This window comes from Paralichthys olivaceus, chromosome 11, assembly GCF_024713975.1.
Source record: "Paralichthys olivaceus isolate ysfri-2021 chromosome 11, ASM2471397v2, whole genome shotgun sequence".
Classification (NCBI taxonomy): domain Eukaryota; kingdom Metazoa; phylum Chordata; class Actinopteri; order Pleuronectiformes; family Paralichthyidae; genus Paralichthys; species Paralichthys olivaceus.
The window spans coordinates 2,165,807-2,179,849 of NC_091103.1; the positions used below are offsets into that span (position 1 = coordinate 2,165,807).

The following is a 14,043-nucleotide window of genomic DNA, read 5'->3' on the forward strand; positions in this document are numbered from 1 at the left end:
TTACTTTATTTCTTGGGTTTTTAGGTTCACTCACTGCTTTCCTTTCTGGACACCCGGGTGTGCACATGTTACTTTTGAAATTAGTGTTATAATCAATGTTTCAATGCAAGAATAAAATGTAGAAACAGTGGTAAAAGTACAATGGAGTGGAAATTAAGTGACTTTAGATTCCTTGATCCATAGGACATCCCTTCTTGAGAAGAATGTCATTACCAGATGTTGGAGATTTTTAATCAGCTGCCACCAGTGACACAGTCTAAATCACTCAGCAGACTCAGGAGAGATTGACAGGAATGTTTTCAGAAAATCACTCTGACTGAGATAACGCGTCAGCCTTTGCAGAGATGTTGAACAGGATCCGTGTGACAGGCAGAGCTTTGCTGTTCCTGAACTAATAAACAAGAAAGCCCCACCTCAGCAACATTATTGAACTTTGATGCTGATGACTATAAAAGAGAAGATAGGAACTTCAGGGAACAACCACAACCTCTTCTTCGTATCAAACTACAGGTACAGTCACTCATATTCAATATTAATACAATTTTAATGAATAGGCAACCAGTGCTCTGTAGCAGTCACTGGGGCTTGGGCCGTGTGACTTGAGTCAGCGAATTGAGTCGGAACCTTATCTGAGGTCTTCTAATAATTTACAGCGACTGGGTGAAACCCCAGGTCAAAACCAGAGCCTTTATTTTGCAGAAGTTCCGAACTGGGGTCTGAATTAATAGTGTCAATTGTCTAAAGGTTCAGTGTGTAAGATTTAGGAGAAAGGGATATTTGGCAGGAACTGAATATAAAATAATCCTAGTGATGTTTTCGCTGGTGTGTAATCAACTAAATTGTATGAATTGTTGTTTTCTTTAACATAGAAGGGGCCCTTTATATAAAAAAAAAATAATATTTACATGGAGGGGGGGGGGGTCCTCTCTGTGGAGGCCGCCCTGTTTTTTTTTTACTGTCGTTCAAACTGGACAAACTAAAACCTTTTGAGTTTTCATGACAGCTGAAGTTCACCACAGGTTTTCTGTCATGTTGGGAAGAGGAGGGTGAGATGAGGAGCGTTCAGCTGCAACATGAAACTTCACCTCTAGATGTCACTAAACTCTACACACGGAACCTTTAACACACCTCTGAAAGAGCCAACACGTGAAGAATGAAACAATAACACCAGTAAATCATTTAAACTTCTACACAAGTCACATTATGTCTTTAACTCCTTCTTAGGCTCCTTCTCAAGCACACATTCTAATGTCTTGCATCCATTATTGTTGTATCATTGAACAAAGATTTAAAAAAAACACACACATTTCGTGTCAGGTTCATGAAAACATCACTTCATTTCTTCTTTTCAGTGTAAAAAGGTTTTATTTTCCGCATCGACTGCACGATGACGTCAGTGCGTCAGCGTCGGGACGGGGGCACGGAGCCGCCGGAGGGTCGAGAGAGATGGAGATCGAGCAGGAGCTGCTCGGGCTGTAAGCGGGGGGACTCGGCGACGGTGCGAACACCCGACTGTCTCGTCGTTCGAACGCGAATGCTGCGCGAGGACCCGCGGAGGGAGAGCTTCCGTCGCAGTGAGGCAGCTGATGTAGGCAGAGCCGGGGACGGCTGGAGCGGCTGGGCTTCTTCTGGAGAGGGAAAACAACATGGCTGCGGTGGAGCTCGAATGGATCCCAGAGACACTGTACAACACGGCTATCTCGGCCGTGGTGGACAACTACAGCCGATCCAGAAGGGACATACGGTCCCTGCCGGAAAACATTCAGTTCGACGTGTATTATAAGGTGAGACCCGCTCGGGCTCGAGGTGTGTCGGCCACCGGACTGCATTTAATCAGCTGCTAGCTTTAACAGTTAGCTCAGTATGCGTTAGCTCGTGAAGATGAGAAACTGCCTTCTGTGGTTTAGCTGACTAATGCTAACTGTTGGATCACCATGCCTTTATTTTTTCTAAAAGTCGTGGTAGCTAGCTAGCTAGCTAGGGTGTTCACCTGCACAGCGAAGGGTTCGACGTGAATCCCTCAGTGGCATCGATCCTGTGGCTAATTCCACCGGAGACTGTAAATGAAAAGTGTCCGTGTTGTCACATGTAAACTGTTTGTGAGGGGGGGGTCATCGCTTGACCCACTTTATTTCAAGGAGCCTTTCTCGTGGCAGTTATACTTGTTGTAACTCTTGATTTCTCCAAGACAAGTTTAAATATTAATATATTACAAAACCAATCTGAACACTGTTGATCAGGTTAACTGTCACATTAAAAAAAAAAAAGAGAGAAGTGTAAACAGGGCTGCTTGTTGAGCTGGGCCTCGGCCAGGACTGAAGAAATACTCAGAGTACTGAGGAGAACACTTTGGTTTTCAGGTGTCAGCCACAGGAAATCTATAGCTGGCAACGCACGGTCAAATACACCTCATTCTGAGATAGGCCTCATTCACACAGCCAGGGACAATGCTCATGTAGGATGCACGCTCACATCTGTGAGTGTGAGGGGTTTACACAATAACACATCGTCAATTGGAATATGTTCATGTATATATTTAAGTCTATTTACTTTTTGACACTTGGATTTGAAACTTGCCATTTAAAGTGTGGTACAACAGAGGGATGGATTTTTTTTCTGTCTCATCTTTTTCTCTCTCCTGGCCTCCTCTGTGTTCTCTCTGTGAGTTCTGTATCTGCCATCTCTACTCTGATATCTCTGTGTGTCTATAGAGGCAAGCAAACACTTGATAATTATATCAACAAATGTAGGTGAGTTATTTTTCAATCAGCAAGTCTCTGACGTGGGGATGAGTCTCTCCTGTGTGTGATAGAAGAACCTTTATGTTGTCACAGTATTTGCCATTAGCTGTTGTCACTTTACTTAAGTCAGCAATAAGGTGTGTACATAAGCTCATGCTATACTATAGTAGTTACCAAAAGGGAAGAGCGCTGGGATAAGAGCTAAGCTAACCCAACTTGTACCTTAGGTGTGTTTTCACCTCTCACCTAAATATCTGACAGCCCAGGCAGATCACCAAGATGTTGGATTAAATGACTGATTAGTTGAATTGTTTTAAATTTTACCTGTGTAAACTCTCTGAGAAGATACTGGGATTGTACGCTCACATACTCTACTACAGGTTATGCTTACTACTTAAGTTCGACACCTGGCTCCAAAAATAATATAATCAATAAGATATGATTGCTTCTCTTGAGCTACAGTGACGTGGACAGCGAGGGTAGATCAATGAATAGCGAAACTTAGTCAATCAACTTCGAAGGGTCATGTTTTACTGATGTTTAGCAGTCGGCTTATTTAAGCTACTCACCAGTGTTTGTTTTATTCACCTGTATAAACCTTTATGTGCATTTGGTGAGCGGTGTGTGTACATTTTGGACCCTGGTTTGTGATAGTAGGTTAGGGTTGGGGTCACGAACGCTGCGAGCACTGCTCATGCTAAACACTCACCAGTTACCGGGTCCTCTAATGCACTTGTTGTAAATGAAATGTCAAACTAAGTTCCAGAGTGATCAGATTCTCAGTTTCCTTCACCAAAGAAAACAGATGCCATTAGCTTTAACTATGTCTCTGGTCATTCGAGGTTCATCCATAGCTCCTAACGCAGAAAGTGCAGGTTCTATTAATGATCATGAAAACATCATTAGATGTCTGACTGGAGTGAATGTCATTGTGAAATAAAACTTCTGTCAGCTGAATTCTGAATAGGCCTTAAATTACTAGAAAGTTTGGCTCCTGTCAAAACTTGGTAAAATGATTTTGTAGTTAAGTTGTCAGCTGGTAAGTTTTTGATTTGTTAGGATTCCCTGTCAGATGGATAGTACTGACAACCCTAAATCACCTGTACTGTCTTCTTCACTCAAATCCAATTAATTGTTTCCACATCTATGTGGCTGTGATGGTCATCGGTCCAGGTCAATAAGGATCCACATGGACCTTGTGCAGCCTCGTGTTTCATCCACCACATATGTGCCGTTTATTTCCTATTATGTTTTTTAGCCAAATGCAACAAACAAGTTTGCAAGTTGTGCAAGTCTGTGTCCATACTTGGGTATGTTGAGGACTTTATACAGATTTTTGTTTGGTTGTTCTCATTCAGGTGGGACACGTACACAAAGTCACACTGAATTGCTGTAACTCTTGGAACTGTTAAATGAGGTGTATAATATATTGGGAAACCTTCTGATATATCAGTGGGGGACTAATAATATAAGTTACTCTCTCGTTATCACTATTTACAAAGACATGAAACTACAACAGTTACACACACAGTTACTCACATACATTGCAAAAAAATAAGACATTATGTCAATGTCAACTTTATTTATATAGCGCTTAAAAAACAACTTGGTGTAACATAACATAGCATAGCCTGTTTCATTTTATCTTCCTGATGTCTCATTCTCACTCACTTTCTTTTGCTAACTTACATAAACTGTTGCTGGCTCTCACTGTCTCTGTCCCTATTTATCTTGTTATTCTTTTCAAACTAGCTGACTGAACAGAATAACCATGTGTGATAGGAACTATTGAATAACCAGGTATATTCCCACATGTACTCTACCCTGGTTAAAAGGAGGCTCCAGATTCAATGTGTGCTGAAGCATAGATATTGATTTGAACCATTTTTTGCTCATCAGCCAGTGTAACTTGAGTTTAAAGCCCTGGGCTCCAAAGTAACGTGGAACTTTACACTGGCACAAAGAGAATAAAGACATGTCACTAGTCATCTATTCATCTGTGGGTTGGATTAAAGGGAGATTATTATTAAGGGAGACTCGACCCAATAACTGCAGTTGAGAGACACAGCTGAGACTGGTATTGTCCCCCAGAGACCCCACCACAGAAATCCATTGAATATAACAACTTCCAGCTCAGTGCATTTTGATGACAGGCTAGACATCAGCAATTTATTTTGTTTGAACTCCTGAACGGCACACAGCATTTACTAAAGTTAAACTTAAAACACACCCATAATAGAAAGTAGAATGAAGAAGTAACATCTTAACCTCATTGATCAGTTATTACCAATGGATTCAACATTGTGCCACTAATGGAAGAGATGACGTGGATCATTGTCAGTGAGACTCATGCTGACCTTTAACTGCATCTCTTTGTGTTGCAGCTTTATCAGCAGGGCCGACTCTGCCAGCTCGGAGGAGAGTTCTGTGAGCTGGAGGTGTTTGCTAAAGTTCTACGGGCCTCAGACAAAAGGTAAAAACACAATGGGACTAAGCTGTGCCTGAAACCTTTTACCTTTCACAAGGACCCATCAGCTCTTTTTTAAAAGGGTCCCAGCTTTTGTAGTCCATTAAACAGACTATTAAAATAGCAGTTCATGCTGTATTAACTGAAAACTGCATTAATCAATGGTTATGGTTATATATAATTTCACTAATGCATAAGCCCTGGCTTCTCCTCAGCCATTGTTCTCTTAAAAAAGGGGGCAACGGTCTGTGAAAGCAGAAAGTTGCGACCTTGGTGTGAGACATGAAAGCCCTGAACAATGTGAAGGAGGCCTGAGGTTAAGGTTAATTATTGATGTTCTCATAATGTTATCTGTGTGCTGTGGGTTGTTTCAAACTGCATTGACAGGTTTAATGTAAATGAAGCCTGCGACTTCAGGCTGAACAGCTGTAGTCATACGATTGTAAGTCATTGATAGGACGTTCAGTCTGTCAAGATTCCTGATGGCTCTCTTTTTATAAATGCTGCAATGTAAACTATGTATAAACAAATGTATTGATTACCACTGACTTGTAGTTTTCCCAAAACTGACGTGGTCCATGTCTTTGTCCTCTTTACTGCAGACACCTCCTGCACCACTGTTTCCAGGCCCTAATGGACCATGGTGTGAAGGTTGCCTCAGTTCTGGCCAACTCCTTCAGCCGCCGCTGCTCCTACATCGCAGAGTCTGATGCCCATGTCAAAGAGAAGGCCATCCAGTTTGGCTTTGTGCTGGGTAAATAATGGGAGAGGGGAGAGAGGGTTTCATACAGACAATTTAAGATGGAGACAGATGCAGAGACACTATAGCCATTTTCAGACATGACCTGCGGGTAAACAATTAGTTATGGATGTTACCCGCAATTTGATTTTCACACATGTGCAATGCAGCACAAGGTTCTCTGCACAGACAAGTACACAACAGCATCATCTGCATTATTCATGCGAGAGGTGGAGCTGCTGGCAGAGGCAGGAAGTGACGTATAAATTCCTGTGCGGGGAATCCCAGGCTGTGTTGTCACATTGAATTCTCCTGACTTTATACAGACTTAATACTAGGGGGTCAGGCGGAGAAAGTCTTATCCAGAGCCTCTTACTCTGACTTACTCTGTCACACATGCACCTCCTCCGGAGAAAGTACAGAGGTTCTGCGGAGCTGAGTGCATTTCTGAAAGCAGTTGAGTGAGTAAGGCCGTTCATTTCTGCCAGTGATGTTATCACGGGGTTAACTGATAGGTAAAAGTATGTTAAAAAGTTAAAGTTCCTCCGTATTTTCTCCAGAGGAGGTGCATGTGTGAATGCAAATGTCTGAGTGAAACGTTTCACAGTCTCTGAGCATTTTATTCTCCTGACCTGAGTATAATGACTGTAAGAATCCAGGAGAAGTTGATGTGTGAACACAGCAGTTGATCTAGGTCGGATGCCTGGGTTACTGCTTAGGTCAAATGAAAAGTTGGCTTTTTATTTCCGACCACAGGCCCTTCATTTAGCAGCTACTGCTTTTCACTGGCCAGATCAATAGCTGGCTTCAGCAGGGATAGAGCCTCCGCTAACTTCTCAGGAGGCTTAATTTTGTAACCCACACTGTGCCATAGGGCTCTGACCGGGCCACTCAAGGACACTCTCAGAGTTGTCCTTAAGCCACTCCTGTGTTTTCTTGTTTGTGTGTTTAGGGTGATTGTCCTTATGGAAGTTGAACCTAAGTCTCAGTCTGAGGTCCTACTGTGTGTGCACGCACAAGGTTTTCATTATACAATATCTCTGTACTTTACTCTGTTCAGTTTTCCTTCAACCCCCGACCATTATTTATATTTCTGCCGCTGAAAAACATGCACAGCATGAGGCTGCAGACACCATGCTTCACTTCTGGGATGGGCAGGTGATGAGAGGTGCCTGGTTTCTGGTATAATATTAAAATTCGGGCCATACAGTGCAGTCTTGGTTTCATCAGACCGGAGAATCTAGTGTCTCACAGTCTGAGTCCTTGTGCTTTCATGTGTCTCTCAATGAGATGAGGCTTCTGTCTAAGCACTGTGACATGAAGCCCAGATCACTAGAGTGCTGCAGTGACAGTTGTCCTTCTGGAAGTTTCCTCCATTGCAACACAGGATCTCTGGAACTCAAGAGTGACAAATAGGTTTATGGTCACCTCTGTTGTCCAGACCTTTCTCAGTTTGAACTGGCATCAACACTATGAAGGTTGTTACAAACTTCTTTCATGCAAGAATCATGGAGGGCCCTGGGAACATTTCATGCAGCAGAAATATTTTGTGAGATCTGTATTTGCAGCTTCTTCAAAATCCAAAACCACTGGTTTCTGTTCTGTTCTCTTGTCAGCTGTGAGACCTTATATAGACAGGGGATGTGTGTCTTTCTAAATGATCTCTAATTGGTTGAATTTACAAGAGCGTGGACTCCAATCAAGGTGTAGAAACATCTCAGTGATGATCAAGAGAAATGGGGGGAACATCAGCTCAATTTCATGTGTCAAAGAAAAGTTTCTTAATACTTATGCCACTTTGTTTGATATTTAATGTGGATTGATGTGGGTCAAAAATGAAATAAAGCATTTTTAGCATGAAACTGCAACATTATAAAATCTGAAAGAATGAATGGACGTGAATAATTGTTAAAGCAGTAAACATTTTCTCAAACCACGCACACTTTGACCCAGTTGAAGTAATCAGATGCTCTTTGATTCCAGGTGGATTCTTGTCGGATGCGGGTTGGTATGGAGATGCAGAGAAAGTATTTCTGTCGTGCCTGCAGCTGTGTACGCTCCACAGTGAGGTCCTCCATTGCTACCGGGCTGTAGAATGCTGCGTCAGGTCAGTCAAAAAAAAAAGCTGTGGACATTGTGTGGTTATACTAACCAATAATTTAATTTAAAGACCATTCGAATGTGTAAATTGCTTCATTCACAATCTCCAACCAAATCTTTTTTAGGTTTTGGGACAAAGCATCTTTATTGGTCTCTCTCAATCACTGTATCTGCAGCCTCTATAGTTTGATTGTGTTTCAACTGATACACCTTTACAGAAATGCATTAGGTACCCACATAGATCATTTCTTAACAGGTGGTTATTTAAAAAATAAATAGTAACATTCAAGTTAATCTAATGGTGTGGATAAAAATTTGGTGAATTATTTCAAAGTTATAGTTGCATCAGATTAGAATCCCTTCGATCTGCAGATTAGATAAAGAAATGGCTGATAAGAGCTGTTAATAAGTTCAGACTGGAATAAGTGGAAAGATTTTACCAAGTCAGCCTGAACTGCTAAACTCATAAAACTGTGCCATCAAGCAGCATCTGTACGGGAGCATCTGTTCACTGCTCTTTTACTTTCTCTACAAGTTAATGATCTCTATTTATATAGTGTTTTTCTATTTTTATTGACCACTCAAAGCGCTTTACAGTACAGTTTTACATTCACACAAATGGTGGATACAGTGCATCTATGTGCAGCACTTTTTCTCTATGAGCAGGGGTCCTTTAATTGAGATCAATACATTGGCGGTTTAAGATAACAGTAAAAAAAGGCTCCTTAAAGATGTTTGCTCTTTTTATATTTAAAGTCAGTAAACACATAGGATAGCCACACCTAAGATTGTCACTTAGTTTATTGTCTTGTCTACACAGGCTGCTTCATGTCCGCAATGGTAATTGTAAGTACCATCTGGGGGAGGAGACCTTCAAGCTTGCTCAGTCTTACATGGACAAACTAGCCAAACATGGCCATCAGGCCAATAAGGCTGCGCTTTATGGCGAGCTTTGTGCCTTGCTCTTCGCCAAAAGCCACTATGATGAGGTATGTATCTTGAACTCTCTCTGACTAAATGTGTAGTGAAGGTGTTTTACCGTGTGATGGTGGGGTTGAGAAATATGTAACTCATCCTTGTGTCTCAGGCATACAGGTGGTGTATAGAGGCCATGAAGGAAATAACTCCAGGGCTGCCTGTCAAAGTAGTGGTTGATGTCCTCCGGCAAGCCTCCAAGGTAGCATTTAGAGTGATTTTTATCTATTTCTTTTGACAAATGTTATGAAGTCACTGCTGGGGCTACAGTGTCTGCATAGAACTATACATCAGCATCAAAAGGAAATCCTTTGAGTCAGTGTCAAGTTTGACCTTGTGTTTCTGCTGCAGGCCTGCGTGGTGAAGAGAGAGTTCAGAAAAGCAGAGCAGCTGATCAAACATGCAGTGTTTCTGGCAAGGTAACCTGCTGTGTCTTATAAGTGTCAACAATATTCTTGTTGATGTGTATATCGTGGATTCTGAATGTGTGGTGTCTTACAGAGAACATTTTGGACACAAGCATCCCAAGTACTCGGACACGCTACTAGATTATGGATTTTACCTATTAAATGTTGACAACATATGTCAATCAGTGGCTATTTACCAGGTAAGAGGAACCATTGGAAATATAATTGTATAAATTTTTAAAAATATTGTGGACTTACTAGTATCTGATCTAAAGTGTCTTCTCTCTGTACAAATTGCAGACGGCGTTGGACATCCGACAGTCCGTGTTTGGGGGGAAGAACATCCACGTTGCCACAGCCCATGAAGACCTGGCCTACTCATCCTACGTGCACCAGTACAGCTCTGGGAAATTTGACAATGCTCTGTGAGTACAATGAATCTCACAAACTTGGTACAGCTCTTACACCAGCCAGCTAATTCCATTAGACATGAACCCCATGGTAGAGGAAGCACATGATAATGACTCACTGTGATGGTCTGTTCTGTCTCACTGTACTGGTGTTCATGTAATGTGGCTGTATGCTTTGGGTGTGTGCCATTACAAATATATTTAAAAGCACTGATCATGTAGACAATGAGGTAGATGTGGTGATATGGTAAAGAGCTCGAGCAGGAAATGTTGGCATTTTCTTTGAATCAGTCAGTGATTTGAATTCAGTGAATTTCTCTACACAAAGGGCCTCATTCAAAAAATGAGAAAATGTTCTGACCTCCGAGACCCGATTCATTATCGGAATTTGAGTTTCAAAACAACACTTCACTTTCACAGAAGTGTTCTTCCTGAATAGAATCCAGTTTTTAGTCTAGTTGAGTTGCAAACATAATTTATGTCAGCTGCTGTGTTTGTTTCTCAGATTCCATGCAGAACGTGCCATAGACATCATAACTCACATTCTGCCTGAGGACCATCTGCTGCTGGCCTCCTCCAAAAGAGTCAAAGGTAAGAAGTTGTTGGGCCACTGCCCACCATGTGGAGGGGAAGTATCAGAGAGGCTCTGTGACCAAGCAGCCCACACACTAATAGTTTCCAGCTCTGTCCAAACGAGCGCTTTAGCTTCATCTCAGATATAATCTTGATTCATAGCACATCACGGGTTCTGTGAATGAACTTGCCATGGCTCAATCACTGCTAATTGCACTAATATTTGCCCATCATTCTTTGCGTCTGCCAGCCCTCATCCTGGAGGAAATCGCCATCGACTGCCACAATAAAGAGACAGAGGAGCGCCTCCTGCAGGAAGCTCACGATCTGCACCTCTCCTCTCTTCAGCTGGCCAAGAAGGCCTTTGGAGAGTTCAACGTCCAGACAGCCAAACATTACGGCAACTTAGGACGACTCTACCAGTCCATGAGAAAGTTCAAGGTTTGTGCTGAAGATGTATAAAGATGGTTTGCAAAACTCGTTTTATCTTTTAACTCGACCCACGCTTTTTTTGGGGCCTTGACTAGAATAAATGCACATCACAGTGTGACAAAACTCATGGTGCAGCTGAAATCCCTTTAGGTTGGATCTTAAAAAAGTCTAACGTTAAATTTAAACACCCCACTGGTCTTTGTGATCACGTGATCTCATTCTTGGTCCTTACTGAGAACAATAAATATAGAGATATTTTATAGCTATAAGAATCTGAATAAATCCTTTCTTGAAACTTAGATTATATATTGTATTCCATGCAGCACTTGCCCCACTACACATTTTTATTCAGCTGCTTCATCCATACCTCCATATGTTGTGTCTCTGTGTGTTTGTGCCTGGTCATACGGACGACCATTCACCAGGAGGCAGAGGAGATGCACATCAAAGCCATCCAGATCAAGGAGCAGCTCCTGGGCCACGAGGACTACGAGGTGGCTCTGTCTGTTGGTCACCTGGCATCTCTCTACAACTACGACATGAACCAGTATGAAGACGCAGAGAGGCTCTACCTGCGCTCCATCGCTATTGGTCAGTGTTACTTTTCTTTACAAGGAAGCAGATACTGCGTTACTCACTTAATGGAAAATGTGGAGATTTTAAGCCATGACAGGACCCAGTGTTGTGAAAAAGATCCTGATTAGCTTGTAAGTAGTATGAAATGATTCTTTTGATTGACTGTAAAAAGTCCTTGTCCTTGTCCTCTCAGGTAAGAAGCTGTTTGGAGAGGGGTACAGTGGGCTGGAGTACGACTACCGAGGCCTGATCAAACTCTACAACTCAGTGGGAAATTACGAGAAGGTGTTTGAATACCACAACGTGCTGTCCAACTGGAATCGGCTGAGGGACCGGCAGTTTGCTGTGGCAGACGCCCTGGAGGATGTCAACACGACGCCCCAGCAGACCCAGGAGGTGGTGCAAGCTTTCTTATTGGCTCAAAGCTTAGGCCCCACCCGCCCCTGTCTCGGCTGATTTTATACGTGATGAGAGGAAAAACAGACACGTGGGGTTTCGGCTGGTGAGGACACGAAATGAGCCCAAATGTGATGCTTCAGTGGCACACAACTAATTAGTAATACACAGTAAATCCGAGCATCACTGGTAAGTGAGTTGGCTGGTGTGGTCAACTGCAAGCTGCCAGTGTGTACACAAGACACACACACATCTAGTCATGGAATAAGTAGAGAAGACACTGTTGTCAAACCTCATTGACACCAACACAAACCACCAGGATGCAACTTCAGACAGGATGCAGCTTCACCTCAGATAATACTGTTCCATTTCTCCAAGAGAAAGAACCCATGACTGAGGTGGGGGGGTTACAAAAGACCTCAAACATCCTGCAAGGATGACTAATGACCCCTTCTCCTCGCTAGTCTTGCTTGCCTTTTTCTTTTCAGTTTGGAATCTGAGGACATTTTTGCTTTTGTATTTGAACCGGAGTAGCTATTGATACCATGACACTCATTTCAGATCAAAACCATGTTCTCCAGGATTGTATGTTACAGAGCATCTGGACCCCACATGAGAAATGTGTTTCAGCTCACATCCATCAGCATCATAACTCATCGGATCACAGATGGAAGTTGTCTGATATTTTTGACACTTGTACAGTGAAATGATACGGCAGATTGTACACTTCTATTTCAGTTGAAGGCTTCTTTGTTATTTTCTTTGCAAGGAAATGAAAGTGGACCTTCTTATGAACTGCTTGGTGGAGAGATTAAACAGTGGAATGTGTTGAACCAGTGGGTGAATTGTTACACACATAACAGGTCACAGGTTTGTTTTCAATTTATTTTATCTGTTTTTTCCAGCGTAGTCCTGACATAGCATCATTAAAATGCCAATAACTTATATGCAGAGGTGTGTGTATGTAGCCCTTTGTTTACGCTTTCCCTACTGAGCAAACAAGTCGACACTATTTCTTTAAAATCAAGGGACGTGACTCGGAGTGAAAAGAGGATGACGCTACATGTACAGAGGTTGTAAGCCTCCCCATCTGTGTTCATGTGAAGGTGTTGCTTCGTGTGTGTGTGTGTGCATGTGTTTGTGTGCGTGCTTGTGTGTGTGTCAGTATTCACAGATAGAACTCTGGGTGCTCAAGTGCTCCACTGATGACTACCAGCCTTACACCAGCTTGCAGTTATCTGTCTGTAGACGGACCCATACTTCTAAGTGCTAATTAAACTTACACCCTTAAGGGCACAACAATGGGGACCAATAATGTGGTGTGAGTGTATCTGTGCATCTGGCCTTTCCTCTCCACTCTAATATCCCATAAATGAAAGGTTCCATGTATGTTTTTTACTGGACTGTTTCTTCTTGCCTCCATCAGCCAAAGTGTTTATGACCAGAATCTCATCTTTTGTTTCCTCTCACAGCTGAAGTGTCTCGGTTCAGCTCTTAAAGCTGTGACGTTCACTTACTCAGTACAAATCATCGTTCCCACCGATTTATGTTGCTGCTGAGCTACAGCTGCTGGTCCATGTCGTATTTAAAGGATCTGTTCACTCAAATTTAATTTTTTTTAAAAATAATTTGTCTCACTCACCCGTAGAGAAGCGGTTCCCCATCTTTCACCAGATTTCCATGACAGAGAAATGTTGTATCAGCTGATATTCATTAATTTTACTTAAACAAATAGAATAAACAAAATCTGCAATATTAACCAATTGGTTATTCATATGGTTGACATAGAATTTCACTCACACTAAACATATCTTAAACATTTCACCTGTGGATTAGATTTCATCAGTCCAGCTCCGTCTGTTTCTCTTTCATACTGTCAGAGGTGATCATAGCTGGGTAACTCAAACCAAATCAATTCAAGGTAAAATCATAATGTGATTCAATTCTAAATTAAAATGAATGTAACTCTAGAGTCATGAACACAGTGGTTACAGAGAGAAATAACTGATGAGATTTTGCTCTGAGCCGTTGCGTCCTGATAGAATGTGTGAGTCCAGCTGGAAAAACAGATTTAGGCATTAATATCTGCAACATTACTGAAAATGATGCCTTCACCTCCCCCACTGTTTTTTTAATGAATGAAGAAATGAAGCTTTGTCTCGATGTTGCTTCAGTGCTGTGGGACGTCTCCCTCTCGAGCAGTGATGTGAGTCAGTGGGTCCAGCTG

At 42.1% G+C, this 14,043-nt stretch overlaps 1 protein-coding gene across 1 annotated transcript; it reads left to right on the forward strand.

Annotated features, from left to right (window-relative positions):
* The first annotated feature begins 1,404 nt into the window (after positions 1-1,404).
* appbp2 (amyloid beta precursor protein (cytoplasmic tail) binding protein 2) lies at positions 1,405-12,767 on the forward strand. Its single transcript, XM_020103960.2, has 13 exons — positions 1,405-1,784; positions 5,126-5,214; positions 5,811-5,962; positions 7,931-8,054; positions 8,868-9,036; positions 9,135-9,224; positions 9,374-9,441; positions 9,524-9,629; positions 9,730-9,854; positions 10,345-10,430; positions 10,663-10,853; positions 11,270-11,435; positions 11,614-12,767. The coding sequence occupies exons 1-13, from the start codon at positions 1,647-1,649 to the stop codon at positions 11,874-11,876; spliced, it is 1,767 nt and encodes a 588-aa protein (XP_019959519.1). The 5' UTR covers positions 1,405-1,646; the 3' UTR covers positions 11,877-12,767.
* The last annotated feature ends 1,276 nt before the right edge of the window (positions 12,768-14,043 follow it).